The sequence below is a fragment of the Idiotropiscis lumnitzeri genome, chromosome 21 (genome assembly GCF_059441095.1).
Source record: "Idiotropiscis lumnitzeri isolate Australia: NSW breed Sydney's pygmy pipehorse chromosome 21, RoL_Ilum_1.0, whole genome shotgun sequence".
NCBI lineage: Eukaryota > Metazoa > Chordata > Actinopteri > Syngnathiformes > Syngnathidae > Idiotropiscis > Idiotropiscis lumnitzeri.
The window spans coordinates 1,933,520-1,957,771 of NC_142411.1; the positions used below are offsets into that span (position 1 = coordinate 1,933,520).

General features: G+C 42.7%; 5 protein-coding genes across 7 annotated transcripts; 4 read left to right on the forward strand and 1 right to left on the reverse strand.

Annotated features, from left to right (window-relative positions):
* The first annotated feature begins 5,700 nt into the window (after positions 1–5,700).
* On the forward strand, positions 5,701–8,849 carry myct1a (myc target 1a). Its single transcript, XM_088286705.1, has 2 exons — positions 5,701–6,616; positions 8,074–8,849. Exons 1-2 carry the CDS (start codon positions 6,562–6,564, stop codon positions 8,610–8,612), a joined length of 594 nt encoding a protein of 197 aa, XP_088142831.1. The 5' UTR covers positions 5,701–6,561; the 3' UTR covers positions 8,613–8,849.
* Positions 8,850–9,053: 204 nt separating this feature from the next.
* On the forward strand, positions 9,054–14,481 carry serac1 (serine active site containing 1). 2 transcript variants are annotated; one of them, XM_088286942.1, is made up of 17 exons: positions 9,054–9,725; positions 9,813–9,849; positions 9,910–10,052; positions 10,365–10,454; positions 10,581–10,610; positions 10,726–10,857; positions 10,929–11,050; positions 11,541–11,669; positions 11,738–11,851; positions 11,931–12,093; positions 12,210–12,360; positions 12,446–12,587; positions 12,672–12,772; positions 12,935–13,032; positions 13,298–13,480; positions 13,569–13,712; positions 13,881–14,481. In XM_088286942.1, exons 1-17 carry the CDS (start codon positions 9,632–9,634, stop codon positions 14,015–14,017), a joined length of 2,010 nt encoding a protein of 669 aa, XP_088143068.1. In that variant the 5' UTR covers positions 9,054–9,631; the 3' UTR covers positions 14,018–14,481. The 2 variants fall into 2 exon arrangements, with proteins under 2 accessions (XP_088143068.1, XP_088143069.1); XM_088286943.1 differs by lacking the exon at positions 10,581–10,610.
* A 276-nt stretch (positions 14,482–14,757) lies between these two features.
* gtf2h5 (general transcription factor IIH, polypeptide 5) lies at positions 14,758–15,521 on the forward strand. The gene is made up of 3 exons (XM_088286418.1): positions 14,758–14,882; positions 15,095–15,150; positions 15,229–15,521. Exons 2-3 carry the CDS (start codon positions 15,116–15,118, stop codon positions 15,407–15,409), a joined length of 216 nt encoding a protein of 71 aa, XP_088142544.1. The 5' UTR covers positions 14,758–14,882; positions 15,095–15,115; the 3' UTR covers positions 15,410–15,521.
* A 278-nt stretch (positions 15,522–15,799) lies between these two features.
* Positions 15,800–17,040, forward strand: dynlt1b (dynein light chain Tctex-type 1b). The gene is made up of 5 exons (XM_088286417.1): positions 15,800–15,920; positions 16,062–16,103; positions 16,506–16,629; positions 16,709–16,786; positions 16,871–17,040. Exons 1-5 carry the CDS (start codon positions 15,900–15,902, stop codon positions 16,939–16,941), a joined length of 336 nt encoding a protein of 111 aa, XP_088142543.1. The 5' UTR covers positions 15,800–15,899; the 3' UTR covers positions 16,942–17,040.
* Positions 17,041–17,856: 816 nt separating this feature from the next.
* tmem181 (transmembrane protein 181) lies at positions 17,857–22,856 on the reverse strand. 2 transcript variants are annotated; one of them, XM_088286416.1, is made up of 17 exons: positions 22,488–22,856; positions 21,432–21,535; positions 21,267–21,334; positions 20,957–21,047; positions 20,679–20,797; positions 20,499–20,615; positions 20,349–20,429; positions 20,159–20,258; positions 19,931–20,061; positions 19,755–19,846; positions 19,334–19,391; positions 19,158–19,260; positions 19,016–19,067; positions 18,858–18,940; positions 18,690–18,779; positions 18,547–18,613; positions 17,857–18,468 (listed from the first exon to the last, which is right to left on the reverse strand). In XM_088286416.1, the coding sequence occupies exons 1-17, from the start codon at positions 22,610–22,612 to the stop codon at positions 18,384–18,386; spliced, it is 1,566 nt and encodes a 521-aa protein (XP_088142542.1). In that variant the 5' UTR covers positions 22,613–22,856; the 3' UTR covers positions 17,857–18,383. The 2 variants fall into 2 exon arrangements, with proteins under 2 accessions (XP_088142542.1, XP_088142541.1); XM_088286415.1 differs by lacking the exon at positions 22,488–22,856 and adding an exon at positions 21,735–21,937.
* Positions 22,857–24,252: the final 1,396 nt, after the last annotated feature.

The following is a 24,252-nucleotide window of genomic DNA, read 5'->3' on the forward strand; positions in this document are numbered from 1 at the left end:
AAACTTTTTGCATGAGCCTTTAAAAACCAAACGGCCCAAAAGTAGAAAACTTCCGTTCACACACGCTATCATTGCGAGTCCGCACAGTGGAATCTCAAATTCCCTTGGTGCGTGCGCGTGGCGCCCCGAGCGACGCCTTCTTGTGTCTCCAGCCTTGAATGGCTGTCGGGCTCAAAGAGATTACAATCTGATAAGAAGCATGAAATGTCAATGAGACACTCCACGGCATTCCTTATAATGACACGTCCAAATGAGCCTATAAGGGGAGGAGAAAAGACTCCAAATCGCTCCCAGGCTTTCATGGATACGAAGCAAATTTGGTTGTGGTTTTGACATTATGAGCCTTGAACAAATTCACTCATTCACTGCCATTGACGAATATAGACGTCAAAAAGTATATTCTTTATACCTGGATTGGCAGTGAAGGAGTTAACTCGAGAAAACCCGTTCTTGGAATTCGCGCAACTTGGAAGTCAATCAGTGTCCTCGAGGTTGACAAGAACTGAAGAAAAAGGAAAAGAAGCAAAGTGACGATCCGCAACATGGCTGATATCACAGCACGGCAGGTCCAAGGCGACATGGCTTCATTTGAATGCGCCGACGACCTTCAAGTCTCGCCGTGCGCCGCATGTGCCGAAGCGCCTCACTCCCAGCGGAACAATCAAGGCCTGAAAGATGCATCACAGCCATTTTTTGGTTGTTTGTGTCGCCGCCTGCGTGTGAAGTGAAGCCGCGTGGCGATAAATAGGCAATGTCCGGGAAAAATAAATAAATAAATAAATAAAACTGGCACGGCTCAAGGTGACCGTCTGCTCAGGCCTTCGATGGCTGCGGCCGAAGCGTCATGTCGCCCTTGGCAACCGGATGGCACTCTGGCCGCGTGCCAAACGGAGGAAGGGGCGGCTTCTGCACCATTTCCATCAGCAATCAGAGGCTTACGAATTTGGCGGGGAAGGCTTTCCGGCTCATTTTTTTGTTGCTGTTATATTGTAACTCTGCCCAGGAGCTTTTCATTGTTGTGTTTTGTTAGCAGGATGATGCAAAAAGTACGACTTCACAAAACAGAGGGCGGGCATAAACAAAGACAGAAATTTTGCAGGCGATCCGGGTGAATTACTTCTTTGGTCAAGCTATTATCGGGGCAAGAAACTTAATTGGGGATAAAAAATGCGCCCTGCTCGCTTGTGGACGAGCCAACTGAAACACTGCCGATGAATTTTATCAGACGCTCGTCAAAGAACAAATTAGAAAAGTTAAATGTAAAATGCAATCGAGGAGCAAACTGACAATTAGCGTCTCAAGTGATGTTCCTTCAAATAACAAATATTCACTTTTTTTTTTACGTCATTTTAATTCTGTCAGTGTAAGATTGTAGTTTGGAGCAGTTGAGTTTTTGGTAGTTGAATAAACACTAAGTTTTGAAATCGATGAATAATCGTTTTTATCAATCATGATTTCAACGGCAATCAAAAGTAATCGGGATTATAGAAAGGATTTGTTTTAAAACTAAATTTCTCTAAACTTTCTCCGCCTGTCAGGCAAACAGGCAGACGTCGCTTGGAGCCCGCGGCGGAAATTGAACGCCTCCGCCACCCACGGGGAGAGAAAACGGGCAAGAAATTGAAAATGGGAGAAACGTTGGATTTTTTTTTTTTTTTTTTTTTTTTTTTCCTGAACAAAAGACACCGAAAAACCAGGCAAATTCCTCAGCATATGGAGGAGTTCAGGCTGGGAGGTGTTCAAAGTGGCCTCGCCGTTCTCTGCCATATGGTGTCACTAATTGCTGTGTTTCAGTGCAGAGAGGTACAGCAAAAGAGACGGTTGAAGGCTCGCTCCGCGTGTGTGTGTGTGTGTGTGTTGGTCTCTCCAAAATGGGACAAAAGTTTGGATTGTTTTCATATTGCATAGCATGATTGTTGAACGCTTCCAAAATGAACCCCGAGGGGAGTAGATGGCTCATTTCATGCTATCTGCGGCTGATTTGTGGAACCTTACCCGAGGGGGAGGAAAGTTTGCACATTGACGTTAAATTTGACATTTGCCGAGGAAGACGTAAATAAAACAAGCGATTTAAGAACAAAGGAACGTGAAGAGAGACTCTTTAACGGCATGAAAATGAGCATGCAAGCAGCAAATCGTGACACTAATGATGTCACGTGTTCGCTTTCTTCTCCGCACTTGTTGGGAACCGTTTACATGTTGGCAGCTTTGATTTTCAACGACACGTCTTGATTGAGGAGAAAAATCATCACGGGTTTCAGATCTGCTGCGTGGCACATCAAAAGAGTTTTGTTTTGGTTTTTTTAATATCAGCTACGACTGGCATCGAACGGAAACCTTACATCTCCAAAACCATTATTTCTCCTAAAAAAAAATAAATAAATATTTGTTGAACCATTTTTTTTTTTTAGGCCAATGCCAATTCTAATATTTGGAAGAATAAAATTCGAGTAATTAAAAAAAAAAAAAAGATATAATGAATAAAATAATGTATTATTTGCTCACTTAAAGTTCACAATGATAAAGAATCGTTTGACTGCTTTATAATAGCTTGTCCTTTAGTATTTGCTTAGCTTTAATCGTCAAAAATCGGATTTTTACTTTTATTCTTATTTGTAGTTTTTTTTTTTATACATAGAACTTATGCAACACACTATGCCTAAATCATCATGTCACTCTTCTACCTCACTGTCCAGGCATGAGCAATCAATCAACACTAAATGCAAGTTAAACTCGAACGTAACACCGCACTAACATCGCATGAAAAGTGACGCACAGACATCCAGCAGACATGACAACGCACGGTGAGCGTACTTGCGTTAATATGTTCCTTCATGGACATCATAACACAAAGAAATGGCAGTCATCACATCACGGGAGGGATGACAGACCGCAATTAAAAAGCCATCATGTGTCCCTGAGCTAAAAGGCGAATTATGTAAGATATATAATTTTTTTATTTTGTGAACGAGCCACGCTCACTTTGCTGAAGACTTTAAGTGAGGCTCCCAAGTGGATGAAAACTGTAACTGTAAACAGGCTGGAAACGTTTGATAAACGAGGGCGCATTTCGGTGAAGGGAGGCGGTGCCGTTACACATGTCCACATAAATTATGCAAGAGTTTCGCACCACCGCTGCGCGGGAGGCCGTTTCATTTGCACTTAGCGTCTTAATCAAAGTATCTCACTTGTCTTTGAACAGCGCGGCAAGCGGAAAGCCTCTAAAATTAGAAGAAATCAATACGGGGGGGCGGGGTTGCAAAGTGTGCACCCACACACCTCCAAATCCATGACTGCCGGTGCTGTTTGCGATTCTGACACGACACAAGTGCCGCCTCGCAGCAAACCAGTGGCAGCGGCCATGTTGGGAGTTTCAATCGGTCCATGAACACATTCGGAATGAAAAGCATCATCTTTCACCCCCTCAAAAAAAAAAATCACCAAAAATGCCATTAATCCGTTAAAGCTCCTACAGCCCAAAAAATTATTGTGGAAAATTGTACTACATTGCACTTTATAGAAACATTATTTTACTAACGAATATTGCGATATTGATAATATTGCGAAACTTAACGAGTCCCTCTCAAATATTGCGATGCGTATGGCAAAACTAGAATAAAGTGTAATTGCACATCTACTACATTAGGTGGCAGTGGCGCTCTCATATATTTTATATTTGGACTTCTTATGGACAAATGATACCACGTAGAAATGATATCTTTATTATTTATTTTATATTATTAAAAAAAATGACCCAGCAAATTTAAGGTTGCATCTGATTGCTCAAGGTTAAATCCACGAGAACTCAGTCTCAGTCCGCAAAACTCACCTATAGCTCGTCACACGCTCAATTTCAAATTCTCAAGCAGCCGCCATTTTTATCAGCGTTGCCAATGACAAGCCGAGAGTAAACGAAAGTTGACCTTCCACCTTAGCTGAAGCAAAACTAACGATAGCAACGCCGTGCGATTTAGCGTGTCGCTGGATACCACCTCAAAAATACTTAGTCCTAAAATACTTGGTGCCTAAAAAAAAGAAATTAAAAAAAATTGTATTTGCCATATGAACAACAGCGCAAAAAGAGAAGGAGGTGAACAACCAGTCAGCATTTTTTCCTTTCTGCTGCGTCATGCCAAATGTGGCAGGTCACCTCCAAACGTGCGGCAAAATGAGCGACCGAGCGCTGTGAGTAAGCAATTAACGCCTACCTTGCAGTCTCTGCATCACATTGCCAATGTCACGAGGAGAGTCTTGGTAGCGGCGCGGCGATGCCATGCTGCTCGTTCTGCAGGTACCCGGCGCCGTCTCTCAAACCGACATCATCGACCTAACCCACACGCAGAAATGTTTTTTTTTTAGTTCAGTGTCAGTGTTGTTTCTCCTCAGTTCATCTCTGTTACAGAAACTCCGACCCAGGCGCTCCTCCTCCTCCTGCTGCTGCTGCTGCTGCTGCTGCTGATGATGATGTAAGCACAGCACTTGTGTGTGCAGGCAGGACCGCTTCCTGGTTGGCATGCGCTGCCACCTGCTGTCCAACCAAGGAGGTTGTTGCTTGTTCCGCCATGACGACCAATCGGAGGCCAGGTAGCATCGGCTTCACTGTAAGGAATAGATTTTCGATGTTCTGCATGCCGAATCTCAAATACATAAATAATCAGTATAATTATGCGGTGATTCCCAAAATATTGGAACTGATTGAACAACACTTTTAAAAACATTTAAGTATAAAATGTACAGAAAATACTAAATAATGATTAAAAAAAAAAAAAAAAGGATTTGCTTCATGAAACATGAATATAAATGTATTATATTATGTATTTACTGCGATATATTTTTCATTTCTAATACTTGTCTGAGAAATTGCATGGCATCTTATGATTTTTATGACCATATTTTCCGGGTTATAAGCCGCTACTTTTTTCATAGATTTTGAACCATGCGGCTAATACAAGGATGCAACTTTTCTGTGGATTTTTCTTTCACCACTAGGGGCGCTCTATAGTTAAGAAAATACACTAAATAAATCTTGATTTTTTTTTCTCTTGGGTCTGTTCTGTTTTAATGAAATAAAACAAATGTGTGTAAGCACAAAATGGACTAAAATTGATCGTATTTGACTTGGGGGAAGAACGACTTGAAAATAGATTTGTTTGTGGTAATGAGCCAAACTGCATGTAGTGTACGGTATGAACGTGAAATGATGACAAATGACATCCTGTTGGTTGCTTGTCACATTGATGTAGTATTTGACTGGAGGGTGCATACCTCTGCAGCAGGACTTGCGTCGCTCATTCCGATGCAGCCCGGGCTCAGGGTGACCTCTAGCGCTGCGAGCCCCTCGGGAGCGAGCAGATGCAGCCGAGGTGAAAGGAGTTGCGGCTGCAAGCAGAGGCGAAAGCAAACAAGAGGGTCAACGCAACCCGCTCCCCTTCTGCGGCACGCACGCATCGGGCCGCTGTTTGCTTATCTCGCAAACGCTTATGCAGAGCTAAAAGCGAGACGGCTGCTGCGTTAATCCCCACTCCTGCGTGTTCAGCAATTTGCCGACGCTTATTAGAAAGTTGGGCGATGAAATTGACTCGATGCCAACGAGACAGATGCTGGAACGGAACGAAATAAAGCAAGCGGCAAAGAGGTGCAACGATTAATCACAATCGATTCATCGTTTTGAGACCTTTTTAAAACGGAATGTCCAAATCCTGAGAAATAAATATTCTCACATTTCTGCGGTGCTTTTTTTTTCAGGCCGTTCCACCAGCATGATGTCAGTATGCGTAAATGCACTTAAGAGTTTTTTTTTTGGGGTCTTGGTGTCAGACCGAAATAGTGAGACCCTTGCAGCATTCGCTTCATACCAACACCATTACAAGCATGTTTCCCTCGGTCAGCCCTGATGAATTTCAGTTGGCGGGGATTAGAGACAATGCTGACTATGTCAGTATCAAGAATGACTTGTCACCCGCCGATTTAAAATGCACTTCAGTTTGCCGAGTTCTTTGTCGGGGTTATCAAAATAAACGTTTTGACAGGCTCCGTTGCCGCCAGACGACCACTGACCTGGCACACAGTCTGGAAAGTATGAGAGCAATGTTTAAAAGACGCTTTAAGACTCCTTCTCGACTCTTAGGGACTGTTTGCTGGCTTGCTTATTCACGGCGACACTTATCAAGCTGAAGGAAACGATGGGAGAGGAAGTGAGGAAATGGCAACAGTCCCTCTCTCCAGCGCCAGGATCCCTGTCCGGCAAAGATAAGCCTGTCCTTTCGCTCCTTTCAGAGGGAAAAGCAGGAAACGTGACAGCGGCAGGCAGTTTTTTTTTTTTTTTCCACACTTCCATAAACAAGACAAACGGCGAAATTTAGCCGCCAGTCCACGAGCGCCGCTGGGCCGAGGGAGGCTGACGCGCGCGCTTGCGAGGGGAGGAGAGAAGAACAGGAAAGAAGTTCTGGAGGAAGACAGGAAAAGACATTAGTGTGTGTAAAAAGAGACAGGCAACGCGGGAAAGAAGAGTGGTCCTTGTTTTTGTTTTTTTTCTCCGCAGATGACACTGCAGGCAAAGTCATGACTGGAAACAATACGAATCTCTTCATGGAAATTGTTCAGTCTTTTGATGCTGGTGAGTTTATTTGAACTTTTCTTATCTTATGTGCTCATTGTCACTGTTTCTCTCTTGGGAATTCCAAACAGATACGAATAAATGCAAACGCGTATGAATAATCTTAAAAGATTTTGAAAGTAAACGGTGAAGTGTATGGAGAGGAAACCGATGTGTTGTTCATGGCAGACATCCAGCAAGGATTTAAGCGCCGCGTTCTTTCTCCCGTCTCGACCATGAGCGCTTCGAAAGTAAAGACACTACGGCGAAAAAGTTTGTTGGCGTCCGCCTATGAAAACTCTCAATATGAAAAAAAAAATGGTTTAGATCTGAGTTTGAGTAAGTAAGCACTAGGAAATAATTATTTCCAAGTTAAAAAATAATTGAGATTAAAAATCTATTTTTCAAGAGTTAGTCAGTAGATGAACAAAAAAAAAAAAAAGAAAAAATTAAAACAACATATTGGGCAGAAAACAACAATTGATCTAGAACAGATCCCTGAGGGACCCCCGATACGCAACATGATGAAAGGAAGAAGACAACCCAGCAAAATGTGCGCATTGCTTTCTCCCGGACAAATAATTTGAGAAGCATCCAACAGAAAGATAAACGTCTTATTACGTGTGGATGTTGCACACAAACATGCAACTCAACACAAAATTTCACCAGAGGGTATTTTCAAACTCTACCAAGTTTAGCTGGCCTAGGCTCAAGTTTCAGAAAATGGACATTGTCAAGCTTGCTTCACATAGCAAGGCGTGTTATTCATAACACTGCTCTGAACAATTCCTCAAATTTTTAAGGATTTTGCCAGGCAGCGGTCAAAATCCATCATGTCTCTTCTGTGGCTTCTTGGCCAGTTGACCATCTTAATGGCGCAAAACCGCCACCATCTGATGCTATCCTTCTAATGCAAAGAAACCAATGTGAATTGATGTTGTTAGGTTTGCTGTCGCCATCTAGTGGATGGATAGAGAACCGGATGTGTCGCGAAACCTGCAGGAATTTCATACTGGGGGTCAAAGTGGATGAGAAATGAATGAGAAATTTTAGGAAGGATCTACACCACAGTCACAAAGAAGTGAAGCATTAAGAAATCAAGAGATAAAATAAATTGCGATTAAAATTTGAAGGAAAAAGACTCCCTTCTTCTTTCAAAGTGGCGCTGAAGAGTAAAGCACGAATAAATCAGACTGTGGAAAGGAGTTTGTGATTGTTGGACAGAGAGCAGGAGAAGACGTAAGGGGAGGGGCAAAAAAAAAAAAAAAGATTTTGTGTGGAATAGCGCTTAGCATGCCTGCCTCACATTTCTGCGGTTTGGGGTCCGCAGCTCCGACGCTCACCGTGCGCGCCTGCGTTTTCTCAGGGTGCTACGGCTTCCTCTCAAATTCCAAAAAGAGGTGTTAGGTGTTTTTTTTTTGTGGTGGTACTTGGTGCAAAAAGTTCAAGAACCACTAACTTAATGTCTTCTTTTCCAGTCCCCCTGATCATAGCGTTCAGCGTTTCCGTGGCAGTGGGCCTGGTTCTGGGGGCCCTGGTCTACGTGTTCCTGACCTGGTTTTCCCGGCGCAGAGCAGGCTCTGCCCGCATCACCAGCTGCCCCCCGGCTCGCCAATCTCGCACCTCCAATCGAAACCACCCGGGCTTCAACCGCAGCGGCAACAACCACGACCGGCGGAGCAACAACAGCCTGGTCAGCGCCGCTTTCACCTTCCACCGTCAGACCTCCACTCCAGATCCCCTCGACCCGTTGGGGCACAAGTCGAGCTTCAGGGGGTCCACCTTCCACCCTCTCCTCCACTGTAGCCAGATAGCCCGAGAGGCGGAGGAAGGCAGCCAGACGTCGCTGCCCCGCACGCCCATGTTGACCACCTCCACCGGATCAGCCCACGCTGCCGTCACACCGCCCAGGCCGCACTCGTTTTGGGGGGACGGCATAAGGGGTTTCCAGGCTACGCAAACCCCTCCTCCTGCTTATGAGAGCATTATTAGGGCCTATCAGGAGACGCATACCTGAAGAGAGGTCCGGACTGCTCGGAAACTCTGAAAATGAATTTCAAAAACTATTTTTGATTTTTATGACCACCAACCGCTCCGGATGGAACCATTCGAGTAAAATTGTTATTTTAGCTGGAGAAAAGGAGTTTTTAACTTCAAGTTTATTGCCGGACAAAAAATGTTATGCATTTGACTTTCAGAAATGAGGAAAATGCTGCTTATGTGTAAAAATGCTGGTCATAGGAATGAGCTCATATTATATGTATACAAATATGTCCACCATACGTTTATGGTTTTGGTATTTAATAAAGAGTTTGGACAATTTTGATCATTCAAACATGTTTTTTGGGGGGGGAGCTGCTTTTTTTTTTTATTTCTCCACATTTCAATTCCAACTGACGTCTCTCGCAATATATTCGCAAGGCTCGCAGGAGGCGTTCTCCCTGATGACGTATTATTTGTGCGACATATTTTTCAACAACAGAGGCATCGCATCAGCTGGACAAAACTCGTCGGTGACTATTTCAAACACCGATCGGCCGATAATTTAATTTCTCAATTTCGACACTACGAGTGGAACAGACTCGCTGCACCTCGCGACCGAACTTGACGACAACAAACGCGTTGACAGTTTATAAGATCGCTGTCAGCCAAGTTAGTTTAGCTTCGCGTGTGCGTGTGGTGAACGTGGTTAAAGGCTCGTTTTAACAGTGACATGTTACTTTGTTTGTCGACTCACGCCGTTTGTGGACTAGCTCTTTGCTACATTGAGTATTTTTTGGGGCGTGTCCAAACTGTTTACCCGTTAAAATCAACGTGTACGTATTGCACTTTCGTTTCTTTCTCCGCGACGACTTCATCGTTAAATCCTCCAAATGTCCGTTTACGAATTCAAACGAAAGATCTCGATGCTTCAATAGAACAAATCGAGGTCCTCCGAGCACAGTCATTGAATGGATGGCATGTCCGTGTCGCTGAGCTGGCTTATGTGCGTGTGTTTGTGTGCGTGTGTTTCTGTCACCTCCAAGTTCCTGGAGCATGTCTGCGACAGCACTGCGCTTGATCCGATGCAGGAGACTCAGCACCGCCGGCTTGTCAGGCGTGACCAAGGCGCTACGATGGAGAAACTTCAGTGAGTTGTCATTGAAAGATACATATGGTGACTGATGTATGTGTATAAGCCATTTTGCCCCCCCCCCATCCCATTTCCAATCCATAGGGAAGGTTGCCAAGGTAACAGGAGCGGTGGTGTTCGGGTAGGTCTTTAAAATTGCCGGGTTGCTAGAAGTTTGTGCCTGATGCTTCCATTTCTACAGAGGCTGCCTTTTCATCACCTACGAGGTGGTGGCTTTGGGTAAGGCGGTGACCCTCGACACCAGTGCGATTCTTCAGGAGAAGTACAAGTCTTACATCTACCTGCGAGCAAGTCCCTCTGATGAAAAGGAAAACCTCACTGCAGGTATTTGATCATTTGTTAACAATTTGCTCATCTTTTTTTTTTTAATCCATAAAATGACATTTTGTCTCAAGTTGGTTTGGTCATATCATTCCGGATGTAAACCGACATTGAGCAAAAACGCCGACAGGCGTGATTTTCTATTTTTTTTTCTTCCTCATTCCACTGTTTTTCCTGTTTGTTCTCTCACTTCCCTTGGTCAAGGTATACTCAGAGGAAGTGAGCCCATCCTCTCTCACCAGCTGGCAATCGTCATAAATGTTTGTATTTAAAAACGTTTAACTATAAAGTGACTTCTTTTTTTTTTCCACCCAGGGCTCACACACAAGACAAGAAGGGAACTTCACAAAGCGGCAAGGCGCTTTTTAGAAATGTCTTCGCGGCTTCTGCTGCAGTCATTAGATGGTAAGAAATAGACGCTTTGTGAATCGTGATCATGGAAAAAAAAAAAGTCATGTCTGACAAATATTTAGAGCGCCGTATGTGGAGAAAAAATACATTACTTTTGTATCTTTTAAAAAAAAAAAACAGCTGCCTGGTGGAAGACACAATCTTTGCAAGGTTTGTAAATGTTTAGAGGTGGCAATCCGACGGTAGACTGTAGAGTCAGTAGGCAGATGGAATTTGGTTTAAATGTATTTTTCACGTCACTCATTTTATGTTGTTTTTTTTTTAGAACGGCTCAGTAATGTGGACGCAGACCCACACGAGGTGGCCTTGTGGGTCCTGCTGAAGCGAACGCAGTCTGACAATCGTGCACTTAGAATTCAAGCCGTGCAGGAACTAGCGGACAATTTCCACTGGCACGGTGAGCTCACGCGAATCGTCGATTATATTAAACGGCATCCAATCACATGATCGACGTTGACAATGATGCAGACTACCAGTATCAGACCGCAGCCCAGGTGATCGACCAGAGGACCGCGGTGGGCCTTGCTCGGACTCCTCGAGCAGACCTGAGATTCTTCTTGCGGCCGCCTGCACTCCCTGAACTTGACGACGTGAGACCCGCCACGGAAAAACGATGACCCTCGACATCTCTCTCGGTTTATTTTACGACGAGTGGAAACGGAACTTAAGTTGAAACGTGATCGAATTTACTTTTGAGTTAGCGTCATTTAGTGATAATTACAGTCAATATTTTGATGATTTTTTTAAATTTCTAGGCCACAAACAATAAAATGAATAAAATTTTAAAATTGGCAATGTTTTAAAGTTTGACGTTGAAAAAAAAAATCCACCTGTTGCTGAACCGAACTAAATATATTACTATTACATATCATCATTATTAGATTATGATTATTATGAAAAAAAAGGGCAGATTCGTAATCAGTAAAAAAAAAAAAAGAAATTGAGAGAAATGTACTTGCATTTTTGTTTTTTAAAAAAAACAATTTTTAAATTGTTGACTAGTGTAATTTGTAAATTAAGAGAGCCACATGGAGCTTGGCCAAATGTGTCAAAACATTTTAACCATTTTTTGCTTGACAGGGTTTCTCAGCAGAGGACGGCCTGAGGCAGCTGCTCGCCTCCCTGCCGCAATCCGAAGTGGACAAATGCGTTCAGTACTTCACCTCGCTGGCCCTCAGGGAAAGCACACAGGCGTTAGCGGCGCAGCGGGTAAATAAAGAGCGCTCCGCCCTCAGCCTTGGTAGGCCAATCATCTTCAGCCTCATCTTGTGCCGCAGGGCGGCCTTTGGTGTTTTGGCGGCAACGGCCTGCCTTACGCCCAGAGCCTCACGTCGGTTCCCTCGGAGAAGGTGGAGTCTTTCTGCCTCCAGGCTCTGGTGCAGCACTCCAAGGTACTGTCGGACCAGCGGAGACGTTTCACGTCAAGGCATCGAAAGCTCCCGAACAAGCAAAGAACGCTTTTTGTCGCAGGTCAGGAGCAACTGTGACCACATCGTGTCCAACGGAGGCCTGCAGCTCCTTCAGAGGGTTTATCAGCTCCGTAGAGACTCCAAGAATATACAGAGGAACATTGTGCGAATCATCGGGAACTTGGCGCTTAACGACAGAGTCCATCAGGCCATCGTGCAGTCAGGTGAAGCAAACGCGCGGTTGGAAATGACAAAAGCGCTGCTGTGCGTTTTTGGAATGTTTGGGAATCACGTAGATCCCGCTTGTTTTTTTTCTTTTTTTTTTGGCGCCGACCTCCAGGGTGGCTGTCCGTGCTGGCCGAGATGGTGCAGTCCCACCACGTGATGGAGGCCTCCCACGCCGCTCGCGCCCTGGCCAACTTGGACCGGGAGACGGTGAAGGAGAAGTACCAAGACGGCGTCTACGTCCTCCACCCGCAAACACGTGACGAGTAGGAAAACACCTCTCGCTTCCTCTGTCCGTCATCTTCTTGCGTCGTCCTTTTCCAAAGCAACTCTTTCGGTGTCCCATCGCAGCCAGCCGATCAAAGCGGACGTGCTGTTCATCCACGGAATCCTGGGGGCGGCTTTTAAGACGTGGCGCCAGAGGGATCGAAGTGCGTTGCAAGGCGAGAACGACAAAGACTGCGGGGATGATTACACCGAGTGCTGGCCGAAGGTGAGAACGGCAAATTGGTCGCGTGGCTCATGTGTGGCGAGTTCCTTGCGCTGACGTGGAAACGTGACGTCCTCGAATGAACAGACGTGGCTAGCCGCAGATTGTCCGAATCTGAGGGTGTTATCGGTGGAATACGACAGCCATCTTAGTGACTGGATGGCCAAGTGCCCTGCCGAGAATCAGAGGTCAGAAATCCGTCGCGTCGCGTCGTGTCGTTCATCCATCCGTTATGTTACGTGGTGTAAAAAAAAAATAATAATAATTTTACATATATTTAACCAATAAAAGCCTCTTCCCTACCGTAGTTCCAAATAATTGTCTATTTTTCTGTATTTTCCTCTTCTCAGAAAGTCGTTGGCCTACAGGAGTCAAGAGCTGCTCAAAAAGCTCAAGATGGCGGGAGTTGGAGACCGGCCGGTGGTCTGGGTCGCTCACAGTATGGGAGGTACGCTGGAGTTTGTGTTCACAATCGAGTGTCTTAGTCAAAGAAGACGGACGGAGTTCTCGGGTTTCGTTTGATTCAGTCTAATATTCATTGAAACAACCCTCATGGTGTGGTTTGGCCCTTTGCGACATTGTCATCTTCAACATTGTTCCGCAGCAAAGACCCAAATTACACAGCCGAAAAATTTGAATCACGCGTGGCATTATTTGAACGTTAATTACACACCGTTTGCCTTCTTAATTTCATAAATCAATTTCTCTGTCAGGCTTGCTTGTGAAAAAAATGCTGATCGACGCTTCGAAGGACCCCGACATGAAGGATCTGTTCAAGAACACCAAGGGCATTTTGTTCTACAGCGTTCCCCATCACGGCACCTTCATGGCGGAATACTCCGTCAACGTGCGATATCTGCTTTTCCCCTCCATCGAAGTCAGAGAGCTTTGCAGAGGTCAGTGATTAAAGTCAACTTTGAGCTCCTAAACATGAAACGGGTCATTTTTGTTGTTTGGACGTATAACACAAGGTGATGTTTTTAGACTCCCCGGCACTGCGAGACCTGAACGAGAACTTCCTGAACGTGGCCAAAGAAAAAGAGATCAAGGTGTTAAGCTTCGCAGAGAAGCTGCCCACAAACATTGGTCCGATGATCAAAATATTGGTGGTGCCGGCACAGTCTGCAAGTAAGTACCGGCAGCTTGTTTTAAAGCGCATATTATAAAGATTCAAAACTGAAACGGGATGAGAAAACGTTGACTTGTATGGTTGATTTCCCACTTGAGGGGTAAGTTTTTAATACACTCACTTTTGTCTCTTCCTCACCTTGCCCGCCGGTCTTGCTGCGTTCCCAGATATCGGCATCGGGGACCTGATCGAGGTGGACGTGGATCATCTCAGCATCTGCAAACCAGAGAGGAAGGACTCATTCTTGTACAAGCGCAGCCTACGGTTCATCCGGGAAACATTGCGCGGTTCCATCGGCCGCTGAAGACTATTTTTAGCACCAGCACACTCCAAGCAAACTTGAACCGCTACGCTTCATCATACCTGACTTTCTTCTCCATGAATATTGTGATCGTATAATGAGCAATCACAAAAAAAAATAGTGAAGAGTTGCCAGTCGTGATAAGAAACTGGATGCTGATCTCTCACTCATGCCGGGTGGATTCCAAATGTCATTTTTAAAGTGACTTTTATTTTTCTCAAGTCAGACCGACCAGCTTAGTTAACACATGATTCTTAAGTATTTTTTTAAACCATGACACTGGCTTACCACTAAGTATTTAAGTCCAACATTACACTTTTGGATTTCATTTTGTCTATTTATGCGTAATTGGGGATCTATTTTTATGTTTAACTTTAACCACCACTGTTGAAATGGAATTTTATTTTTCCTTCTTCTGTAGTCACACATTTCACAAATAATGGTGAAAATAAAACTTTTAAGCTGGAGGTCTCAATACACTTCTTTTAAGACACTTGTTTTACAAGCATTTTAAGATCTGAATTTATCACTTAGCTTTAGCCGAGCTCGAATGATGTACTCGTCAACAGTCAACTCAAATATAACTTCGTAAAAAATGTATTTTAAAATGTTATTTTGTATATTTTCATAAACTTCACAAGACAGTCAATATTCACCTGTGAAACTTAGTTGGACTTGGTTGAGTGTTATTTTACAGTTGAACGCACTTGCGCAAGGTAATCATACGCATGCGCAGAGAAGACGCCATCGAATATTTAGACGCATGCGCAGTTCAAATTAATGACGCGGAAATGACCTTACGCTGTTGCCGTCTGTCGTCATCACAATGAGCTGCACGAGCTAGCGTCGAACAATAATAAGAATATAGGTTGGTCAAATTAATCCTTTTTTTAACTACACGTAATGGCTATGCAAACGCATTACTTTTCGAGTATATTAAACATGGGGATATCACTGTAAACCCCGCTTTGAGGTCGCGGATTTAGACGTTAGCATAACGTGGCTATCATTAGTATTGTGGCTACAAAATAATTCACAATTCATACCTACCTAGTTCCTAATTTTATTTTCCTCCGACAGGTCGCAAATCTACCAGTCAATATGGTCAACGTGCACAAAGGCGTCCTTGTCGAATGGTAATAAAAAAAAATTGCACTGTACCCTTGTCAATGTCTCTGTTGGTTACTTGAACGTGTCTTTCGTCGGTTTCTAAGCGACCCCGCCATGAAGCAGTTCCTCCTGTACCTGGATGAGACAATGGCCTTGGGGAAGAAGTTCATCCTGAAGGACCTGGATGACACGCATGTGTTCATACTGGTTGAGGTGGTGCAAACCCTCCAGGAGAGAGTTGGGAAGCTCATAGACCAGAACTCCTTCACCATCACACAGAAATGAGACAACACCTGGACGAGAACTGTGATTTTCTGCTTTGGTTTGATTTTTGGACATGAAAACAATGAGAGGAAATGACTGGTTTTGCAAATAATAAACAGTTGAGTTGTTGCAATTTTGTTTCTGGGAGTATGTATTTGAGATTTAAATCTGATTTTGAAACATTCTTAAATTAATTCAATATTGGTTAAGAAAAACTGCCTTAACATTATCATTAAAATGTTTAACGTTCAAAAGTTTACAACTGAATTGGAATTTGTCCATTTGTCCTCCATAACATGTAATTAAGGCGCAGCGACATTTTACTAATTACGTTTAAATTTTGCATGCCCTGCGAAAAAAAAAGCTCAATTCAACCTTTATTGCTGTGATTCGTCGTTTTTACGTTGCCGTGGAAACACTTTTATTGTGACGGGGCCCTTTTTTTTTGTTGTAAAACGTAAGCGGAAGTTGTGTTCGGAGCAGAGCCACATCCTTGCTATTTGCACCAAAAATGGAGGAAGGTGAAGATGAGGTGAGTCAAAAACATGTGCATCTTAATTGCATTTACGAAATCATTTGCATTTGACATTATTAATTTCGCAAAATAGCACTCAGTTTGATGCTAGTACGATGGCACCGATTTAAACACTTTTCTTATTTGTCTCACCAACAGACGACGTTTGTCGTGGAGGATGTCAGCAAGTTAATAAAAGACGTAAGTTGAAGTATATACATATCAAGTTGTCCGATTCAATGGCTTATTGTGCTGTTGCTAGCTAGCTAGCTAGCTAGCTAACGAGCCCCGCTTAGCGATGTGTTGGTTGCTATGGATACGGTAACCACGCATGCGTGGTGGGACTTCAAATGAATAGTAAACATTTTCCAGTGTTTCAAGTAAATAATTGGTTTATTTATTGTAATAGATTACAAAATAGTAAAATTAAGTATTTTATAACTGTACACTGTACGCACTCGCAGAACAGTTGTGAGTTGAGATATGATTGTTTTATTTTTGTCATTGAGAAATTGTTCCAAGTCGCCTTACCTGGTTAAACAAAGGAAATTGTTATCACACCCCGACGTACATATGAACAGTATTGCGTTTTTTGTACCGCAGGCCATAGAAACAACCATCGGCACGAACTCTTATCAACACATCCGGGTGAACCAATGGAGCACCACCATTGTGGAGACGTCCCTCAGTCAACTGTGCAAGCTCGGAAAGCCTTTCAAATACATCGGTCGGTGTTGTTATTCGCGGCTATCATTCATCTCCTAATTTCACATGGACTAATAACAGTTGGAATACTTTTTTTCAAGTCACTTGCGTCATCATGCAGAACAATGGAGCGGGACTGCAAACTGCCAGCTCGTGCTTCTGGGACAACTCTACTGACGGTAAAAATAAATGAATAAATAAAAATGTCAATGCAGTTTTAATCAAACAACGAGGAAAAAGTGTTCTTTTGTGGTCTCAAACAGGAAGCTGTGCCGTAAAGTGGGAGAACAAGTCCATGTGTTGCATTGTCAGCGTTTTTGGCTTGGCCATCTGAATGTTAAAACGTTGTTGGCCATGTTGGTCGCATTTCCACATGCGTGTGATGGATAATTGAATAAAATGAGCCATTTGTGCTTTGTTATTTTCAAAGATATGTTTTTTTTTCCTCCTTATTTTATTCGAAACACGTCAGGACCCGCCGTCTCGTTACAGCACTTGAAACCGACATTACATTCACATTGAAAGACGGCGTCTGATACATGTTGGCCGTTTGCGAATTAGTCTGACGTGAAGAAAAGGCACCGTGTCGTTTGGAATACACGTGATAGTCGTTTGGGCTCCCTGTAAACTCGGACGAAGCGAAGGGCGGCAAATGTTTGCCGTTTCGGTGCATTGTGTGGTAAACAAAAGAACATTTATATTCCGGTACTGTTTAAATCATCTACAACATAAAGGCAAAGATGATAGGATAGTAGTATGTAAGAAATCTTCAAAAGTAGTAGAGTACAAATTCTCATAAATCAAACAATACAGTACGAAATGTCAACAAATAAATTAAAAAAAGTGCATTTACAAACCCCCCCCCTTTTTTTTTTGCATAAAGTAGGAAATACGGTACTACTGCTGTGATTTGTAACAAATGTGGCCTGAAAATGCAGCTTTGGCACTTTTGCTGTACATGGATGAAGCGTTCACCTTGTTATTTTTTACTTCCTAACCGTCACAATGTGACGTTTGCGCACACTTGATGTCAATTTTGTGTCACACAGTAGCTTGCACTGACAACCACAGCAGCAGTCAAGACGTCAGTAGTTAAACACAAAGCGTACAAAACGGACATCGTCTTTACAAAACAAACCCCAAAAAAAAAAAAATCCCAGAATAAATATTAGCACTTTTCGTGTAACTTCAATCGTTTGACGTGGGAAGTCCCAAAAGAGTTTTAGGGTCACACTGAACAGAATTAGAACTACACCCAAATCTTCATTTACAAGGGAAAAAAAATAATATTACAAGACAAGAAACGCTACAGTAAATGTTAAGCGTTAAATCTGAATTATTCATGTTAATATGATAACTTGGAACATTCCGACTATTTTGCTTCCTCCCCCCTCGTAATTTTAGCAAATGCATTTGTTTTATTTTCTTTCTACACTCTCGTAAGATTAGCACTTTCCTCTTGCAATGTCTTGTCGAAACGGAATGATCCTAAAATTGCAACTTTACTCTCTTAACATTTGGACGGACGCATTTGTTTGGGTTGACGTACATTTCTTTCCAGAGTGGCCCTATTACTCCTATGGGGCGAACAAGTGCGAATCATGAAAAATAAAAATTAAAAAAAAAAAAATGTCAGTAGAACTACGATACAGTACAATCCCGGAGAAGTGGTCCTGTTTTAAAAATATACTTATGTACACTCGCAGAGTATCAATGTGAAAATACTTCTTATTTACACATACACATGATATATTTTTTTTTTTTTTTTAAACCACATCAGTCGCTATCGCTCTCATCCTGGAAGTTGGCGGTCGCTTTAATGGCACGTCCATTTTGTAAAGGCATTCCTTCATAATCACTCCTTTGGAAAAGGACAAAGGAACATTAAAACGCAAATCGGAAGCGGACGCCACTCACCAAAAGCAGGAAGCCTACGTACCCGTAGATGACGTCGTCGTCGGAGTCGTTCAACATGGAGAAAGCGGGATTATCCTTCAACTGCGAGTCTTGACGAATAAAAGCAAAATGGATCAATCGACAGATTACGTCGATGAAAGCCTTTCTTTCATTCCTCCGACTTACCGTAAAGAGCATTTTTGGAGGGAGAGTACACAAACGCTAACGTGTACAAGTAAAAGTTGAGCAGGCCGTAGAAGGACAAGAACTCGGCCGGTATGTCTGGAGTTAAGGACGATGACATGTTGACAAAAAAAATGAAAACATGTTTGCACGGTCACGTTGAAAGGATATAATTTTGGTAGTGAGTGGACAGCTCGGCCACAAAATTGTCCTGGAGCGCCTTGGCGCCGAACCTCAGGTAGAGGATAACCAAGCTGAGGACAGAAAAGACAAAGTTGGGCGTGGCCACTTTGAACCAATCAGGAGGCACCGAGAAGGCGCACTCGTACCTAATAGCGAGGACCACAGACGTCAACGCTGTCAAGAACTTGAGCCGCAGATCTGCAAATGAGTCACGCACAAAATTAATAACAATGGAGCACTTAACAGCGATTAACTTTTTTTTTTTTTGCTTGCGGAGAGGCATGAAACCTGAGTAGGGCATGTTCTTGAGTTCCGAGCAGGCTCTCACAATCAGGAAGATCAAGTAGAGGGTGTAGAGGACGACGATAATCAGGAAGAACAACTTCATGCCCTGCGAGGACGCAACGTTTGATTAAAGCGGAAACACTTTTCAATTGCGTCAAAATGACAATTACTGGACCCACCTCAAAGTTCTCGATGTCCACTTTGTACTGGTAGGTGGGGTCTTGCATTTCATTGACCCTGTGAGTCGTACAAGCAGAAAAGATGTCATATCGACCGCTCGCCCGATACTTGGCATTGTTCTGCTTGTGATTCATATTTTTGTTGCATTGCTGGAAGCACTTCGGGCCCCAAAATAAGTGATTTATTATGTTTTTTTGTTTTTTTTTTAATAAGAGATTAAAACTCATTCATTGCCATTGACGGATATCGACGTCAAAAAGTACATTTATTTTACCTGGGCTGGTAGCAAATGAGTTTTAATCCGTTCTCCGAATTTTCTGTCTGCCAATTATGAAAAGTGGCATGGCCCCCCCCAAAAAATGTCATAATGGTCGTACCCTTAATAATTCCGACGGTGAAAGTCCGACAGTTAAAACTCACGTCTGCCAGATTCCCAGCGTGACGGCCGAGAGCCACAGAAGGCCCACGATGACCAACTTGAGCAGGTAGAAGGTCAGGCATCTCCGCTCGCCCTGCGGCATCAAATGGCGCTCACGTTTACACTCCGCGACGCGGTGACGAAAGCCTTCCAAGCGTGGCCGTGACAGCGGTTTCACCTGAACGCGAATGCCGTGGAAGACGCAGAGCCAGAAGAGCAGCAGGGCGCATAGGAACAGAGCCTGGAAGAAGGCGTCCAACATGCCGGGAAACCAGCTGTTCACCAGGAAGGACAGCGGAAAAAACGGATCTGGAAGGCAACACGCAAGCCGGCTGTCGAGCTCGTTCTTTTCTCGTTGGAAAAAAAGTTGTAAAGTGTCATTGGAGGGTATGAGAAAGAGAATTACCGTTGTAGAGCAGCAACAGAGGCATCAGGATGGCCATCCACTTCTGCTCGATGCCCCAATCCCGCATGGAAAATTTCCTCAGCGAGTGAGCAAAGAGACACTGAGTGTAAAAGAGAAGCAGAGGAAGGTTTGAAATGTCCGCTGTGCTTGAAGAATGTCAAATTAGCTGCACGGAGAAACGCTCGCTTACCGTCACGATAAAGGTGAGCACCACAAAGACAAAGCGGAACCAGATCTCCACTTGGGAAAAGGTGGGATTGTAGGTTTTCCACTAAACACACGCGTGACTTGTTAAACTGTCAACCGAGTTGTTATCATAAACGGGTTTGTTCGAGCTTACCACAAAGTTGACCTTGAGATCGTACGTGATGTTTTCAAGGCCTCTGAAGCTGACCGTGACCTGGTACTGGTTGTAGTTGAGGTAGCCCAAATGCAGCACGATGATCTCGTCGCATTTCTGGAATAAGTTCAGGCTGGTCATGACACGTTTATTGCAGGAATGGTTTTAAGTGACACTCACGGCGCCACAATGCAGCGTTCGCGACTTGCTGCGGACGCTGCTGATGTGCGTCACGCTGGCGTCCTGCATCACGCCCTGGAGCCCCACGTTGATCTCGAAAGGCTGCTGGAAGTCGCCCACTGCGGCGCAAAATGAAGACAGCTGTTAAGATTCTTGGCTGTATGGCGAGAAATTGTCACAGGCCTTAAATTATTCACAAGCGCCAAAACTGCATTGCTGGATGGATGTTATGTGGCATTTTGTTTGTGGAATGAAAAAAAAAAGTTGCTTATTCTTACCATTACTGTGTTGCGCCTCAATCACACAGGTGAGCCACAACTGCTGATTATATGTAGTCAGAGATGGAGATTTTAGATTGAAGGGCCCAGTCTGAAAATATAGAAACGAGAAATTTATTTCTTTGCCGTTGAGAATTAATTACGAATATTTAAAAGGAAGAAAGAGCAAGGAGGGAAAATATCCCTATTTTAAGATGTTTTAGGTTTCCTCATGTTACTGCGAGCATGCACAAAACTGCTATAGAAATACTTCAATAAAGTAGAAATACTTTGCGTGGTAATTAGTTACTAGTCACCATTCTAACTTTACCTTGACTGAGGCATTTTTGCCTAGGAACTGGTCCCCATTATACACCTGCTCAGAAAGAATCTTTGGACCTATTAGGGGAAAAAAATAAAAGTTGTTCATTTTACAAGAAACATTTCACAGTAATTTACGACGCAGAGTAAAAGTAACAACTCTTAATAGACATACCTGCAATTCCAATTAAAACTGTGAGGCCGAAACAAGCGAGTAAGACAACGAAAACCAACACGAAATGTCTTTTGGACAGAGTGTAGAGACGCATGGGCGCCAGTCTACATCGGGAGACAATTGAAAGACACAAAAGACGCCATTAGAACAACATTATTAGCCAATAGCCTGCAAAATCCGCGACACATATGTCAACACAGCTAGCTTCCCACATTAGCATGCATAACCTGTAGCATACGGTAAATCCAAACTTAGTTTATTGCATTTATAAGCATATTGATAAAGGCGTAACGTAACACTTACGGCTCCATTTGTGCCGTTTTCCAAAGAAAAGTCACTTTGGGGGTGACACTACATCCGCGTTCAATGAGCCAGCTGGGCGAAAACACTAGTGTGACGTCATTCAAAGAGGGGCGGAACAGGAAGTGAAAACTTCCAACGTCAGCCGTTTTGTTTGGGATTTTTGATTCGCAAACACCTATTCGATACATATTTATTTGATGTTTATGTCTAATTTTAAATGAGATTATTGTCGTATTAAAAATAGGTTTAACTCAACTCTATTTTATTTATAGAGCATATTAATAACAGACATAACTACAATGGCATTATCTCAAGATGTGTTCAAGTCAAGAAATAAAACTTGTGTTTTAAATATGTTTGACTTGGTGAGGGTAATCTGCACAGATTCGCTGAATATTTGTCAATATATCTTTTTTGCGCGTGAATCACTCCCCATTTCTCGAGAAAAACACTTATTTGGCGCTTTATCCATTTTTTTTTAATTATTTTGGTTCAAAAAACCTATTTGTAATTGACATCACTTACACGCGAATTTTTGCTACTGCCGGCCCCTCCTGGTCCCTATTCACTGCGAAAATCGGGGGTCCACTGTATTATTATTATTATTATTAATAATAATAATAATAATAATAATAATAATAATATAGAACGATATTTGGCTGGTCACCGAATGATCTATCTATCTATCTATCTATCTATCTAAATACATGACGTCACCAGCGTTCGAAATGGTATTGTACGTAAGCAGGGTACCTGTAAAAACGTTCATCCCGGTAGGGTGTCAGTTCCTCCTTGAGCTCGTTGTAGGCCTCCTGGACTTTCCTGCAAAAGTGTTTGAGCTCGCGGTAAAGGGGGTTCTCCAAGTAGTCGCTGTCCATGATGGCACCGCTTGGATGGATAGATGGAAGGATGGAGGGGAGGAAAATGGCGATGGCAAGGCAAGAGAATGGAGGTGAAAGCGACAAACTATCTCGTCTGACAGTTGAATCGAGAGTGCAGGCCAAGCGGTTTTCTTTGTGTCGGCTCGGTGGTGGTAGGGAGAAAAAGAGAGAGAAGAAAGGATTCAATAGAGACGAGGCGGATGTGGAGTAAAGGCAAGGGTCACGTGACTAGAGATCAGCACCGCGGACAGAGAAGCGGCTGATGACGTCTCAACTCAAATCCGCATAGATGCATTTAATATATATATATATATATATATATATATATATATATATATATATATTTATTATATAAATATTTTATATAAATATATATATATTAAAAATATATTAAAAAACAGAGATGCAACTCCAATAAGTGCTTTCGCCCCCTAATCCGCCCAAAAAATAGTTTACACCCACAAAAACGAATCAGTGGGCTAAGCCACAGTGGAGCAATTATAGAGTTTTTTTTTTTTTTGTGTGAGGCTTTGTTCTTTAGACTACTGTTTTTCAGTCTTTTTTTGTATTATGGATTTTCCTCCGTTTTTTGGGATACCCATTTAATTTTTTAAAATAATTTTTAATCACAAACAAAAAATACTACTCCAAAAAACAAACAAAAAAAAAAGAAAAAAAAAACTTATTTCCGTGCTTTATTAAAAAGAATTAACACAAATAACGCAATGTGCGCACTTTGGCCACTTGGGAGCAGTATCGTACATAGTGTACCAATCAGTAATGTCTTTACTTCACTCACTACAGTCTTAAAAGATTCTTCAGATAGACAGAGTTGAGAAGACACTTATTTTTTGGCAACAAACGTTTTATTCAAAAGATGCTGGACATATACAATTATAAAATAATTTACATGGCATGCCTTACTAATCCATTCACTAAAAACGTTCAGTCACCAAACAGACTTGTTTTTTTCTTTGTCTTTTGAAGTCTAACACCTACAAATACCAAGCACATACCTTTTCGAAAAGAAAAGCCCACATTCTACAGTATCTACATCAGATCGAAAACCTTTAGAAGTCCACGTTGGCGTTGCTGAACTCAGGCTTGCACTTTGTGAATGTGTGACATTGATGTGAACATGTCAGAAGCCGTGAGAGTGGACTCAACACAGATGTGACAGGTCGATGCATGGAAAAAAAACAAAACACGCACAGGCACACACGACTTGACGGAAAACACACTACTTTACCTTAACGTTCCCCATAAAGAAGTCACTAGCTACATAAGAACAAATGCAAAAACACAGCAAAAAAATTCAAAAAACTCCACAATGTACAGTAAGTGTAGATACGAAATAATCTCATAAATAATAAAAAAAAATGTACAAACCAGCAACTTGAGATGCTGAACGTAAAAGAAAAGTCTTAAAGTGGGCCATCAACCAAAGATTCTTTCCTCCAGAGAAAATATTGCACAAATAAACATAAATAGATGGATCTCACATGCATTTCTTTTGGTCTGAACAGATATGCGATTCTTTAATTTTCTAGGCTCTTTTCTTTTCTTAGTGAGTGCATTTTGGCACAAGAAAATCCAAGGAAAAAAGTTGTCATTTTACCAGAATAAAGTCATATTAC

What these genes read in the sequence shown, in the direction of transcription:
- myct1a (XM_088286705.1), top strand. Translation starts at nt 6,562, where the DNA reads ATGACTGGAAACAATACGAATCTCTTCATGGAAATTGTTCAGTCTTTT. An exon ending in TGTTCAGTCTTTTGATGCTG is followed by an intron (nt 6,617 to 8,073) that starts GTGAGTTTATTT and finishes CTTCTTTTCCAG; the next exon opens with TCCCCCTGATCATAGCGTTC.
- serac1 (XM_088286942.1), top strand. Translation starts at nt 9,632, where the DNA reads ATGTCTGCGACAGCACTGCGCTTGATCCGATGCAGGAGACTCAGCACC. An exon ending in AAAGGAAAACCTCACTGCAG is followed by an intron (nt 10,053 to 10,364) that starts GTATTTGATCAT and finishes TTTTCCACCCAG; the next exon opens with GGCTCACACACAAGACAAGA. An exon ending in CACCCGCAAACACGTGACGA is followed by an intron (nt 12,361 to 12,445) that starts GTAGGAAAACAC and finishes GTCCCATCGCAG; the next exon opens with CCAGCCGATCAAAGCGGACG.
- gtf2h5 (XM_088286418.1), top strand. Translation starts at nt 15,116, where the DNA reads ATGGTCAACGTGCACAAAGGCGTCCTTGTCGAATG. An exon ending in AAAGGCGTCCTTGTCGAATG is followed by an intron (nt 15,151 to 15,228) that starts GTAATAAAAAAA and finishes TCGGTTTCTAAG; the next exon opens with CGACCCCGCCATGAAGCAGT.
- dynlt1b (XM_088286417.1), top strand. Translation starts at nt 15,900, where the DNA reads ATGGAGGAAGGTGAAGATGAG. An exon ending in TCAGCAAGTTAATAAAAGAC is followed by an intron (nt 16,104 to 16,505) that starts GTAAGTTGAAGT and finishes TTTGTACCGCAG; the next exon opens with GCCATAGAAACAACCATCGG. An exon ending in CTGGGACAACTCTACTGACG is followed by an intron (nt 16,787 to 16,870) that starts GTAAAAATAAAT and finishes GGTCTCAAACAG; the next exon opens with GAAGCTGTGCCGTAAAGTGG.
- tmem181 (XM_088286415.1), bottom strand. Translation starts at nt 21,922, where the DNA reads ATGTATCGAATAGGTGTTTGCGAATCAAAAATCCCAAACAAAACGGCT. An exon ending in ATCTCAAGGTCAACTTTGTG is followed by an intron (nt 20,430 to 20,498) that starts GTAAGCTCGAAC and finishes GCGTGTGTTTAG; the next exon opens with TGGAAAACCTACAATCCCAC. An exon ending in TCTGTTGCTGCTCTACAACG is followed by an intron (nt 20,062 to 20,158) that starts GTAATTCTCTTT and finishes GTTGCCTTCCAG; the next exon opens with ATCCGTTTTTTCCGCTGTCC.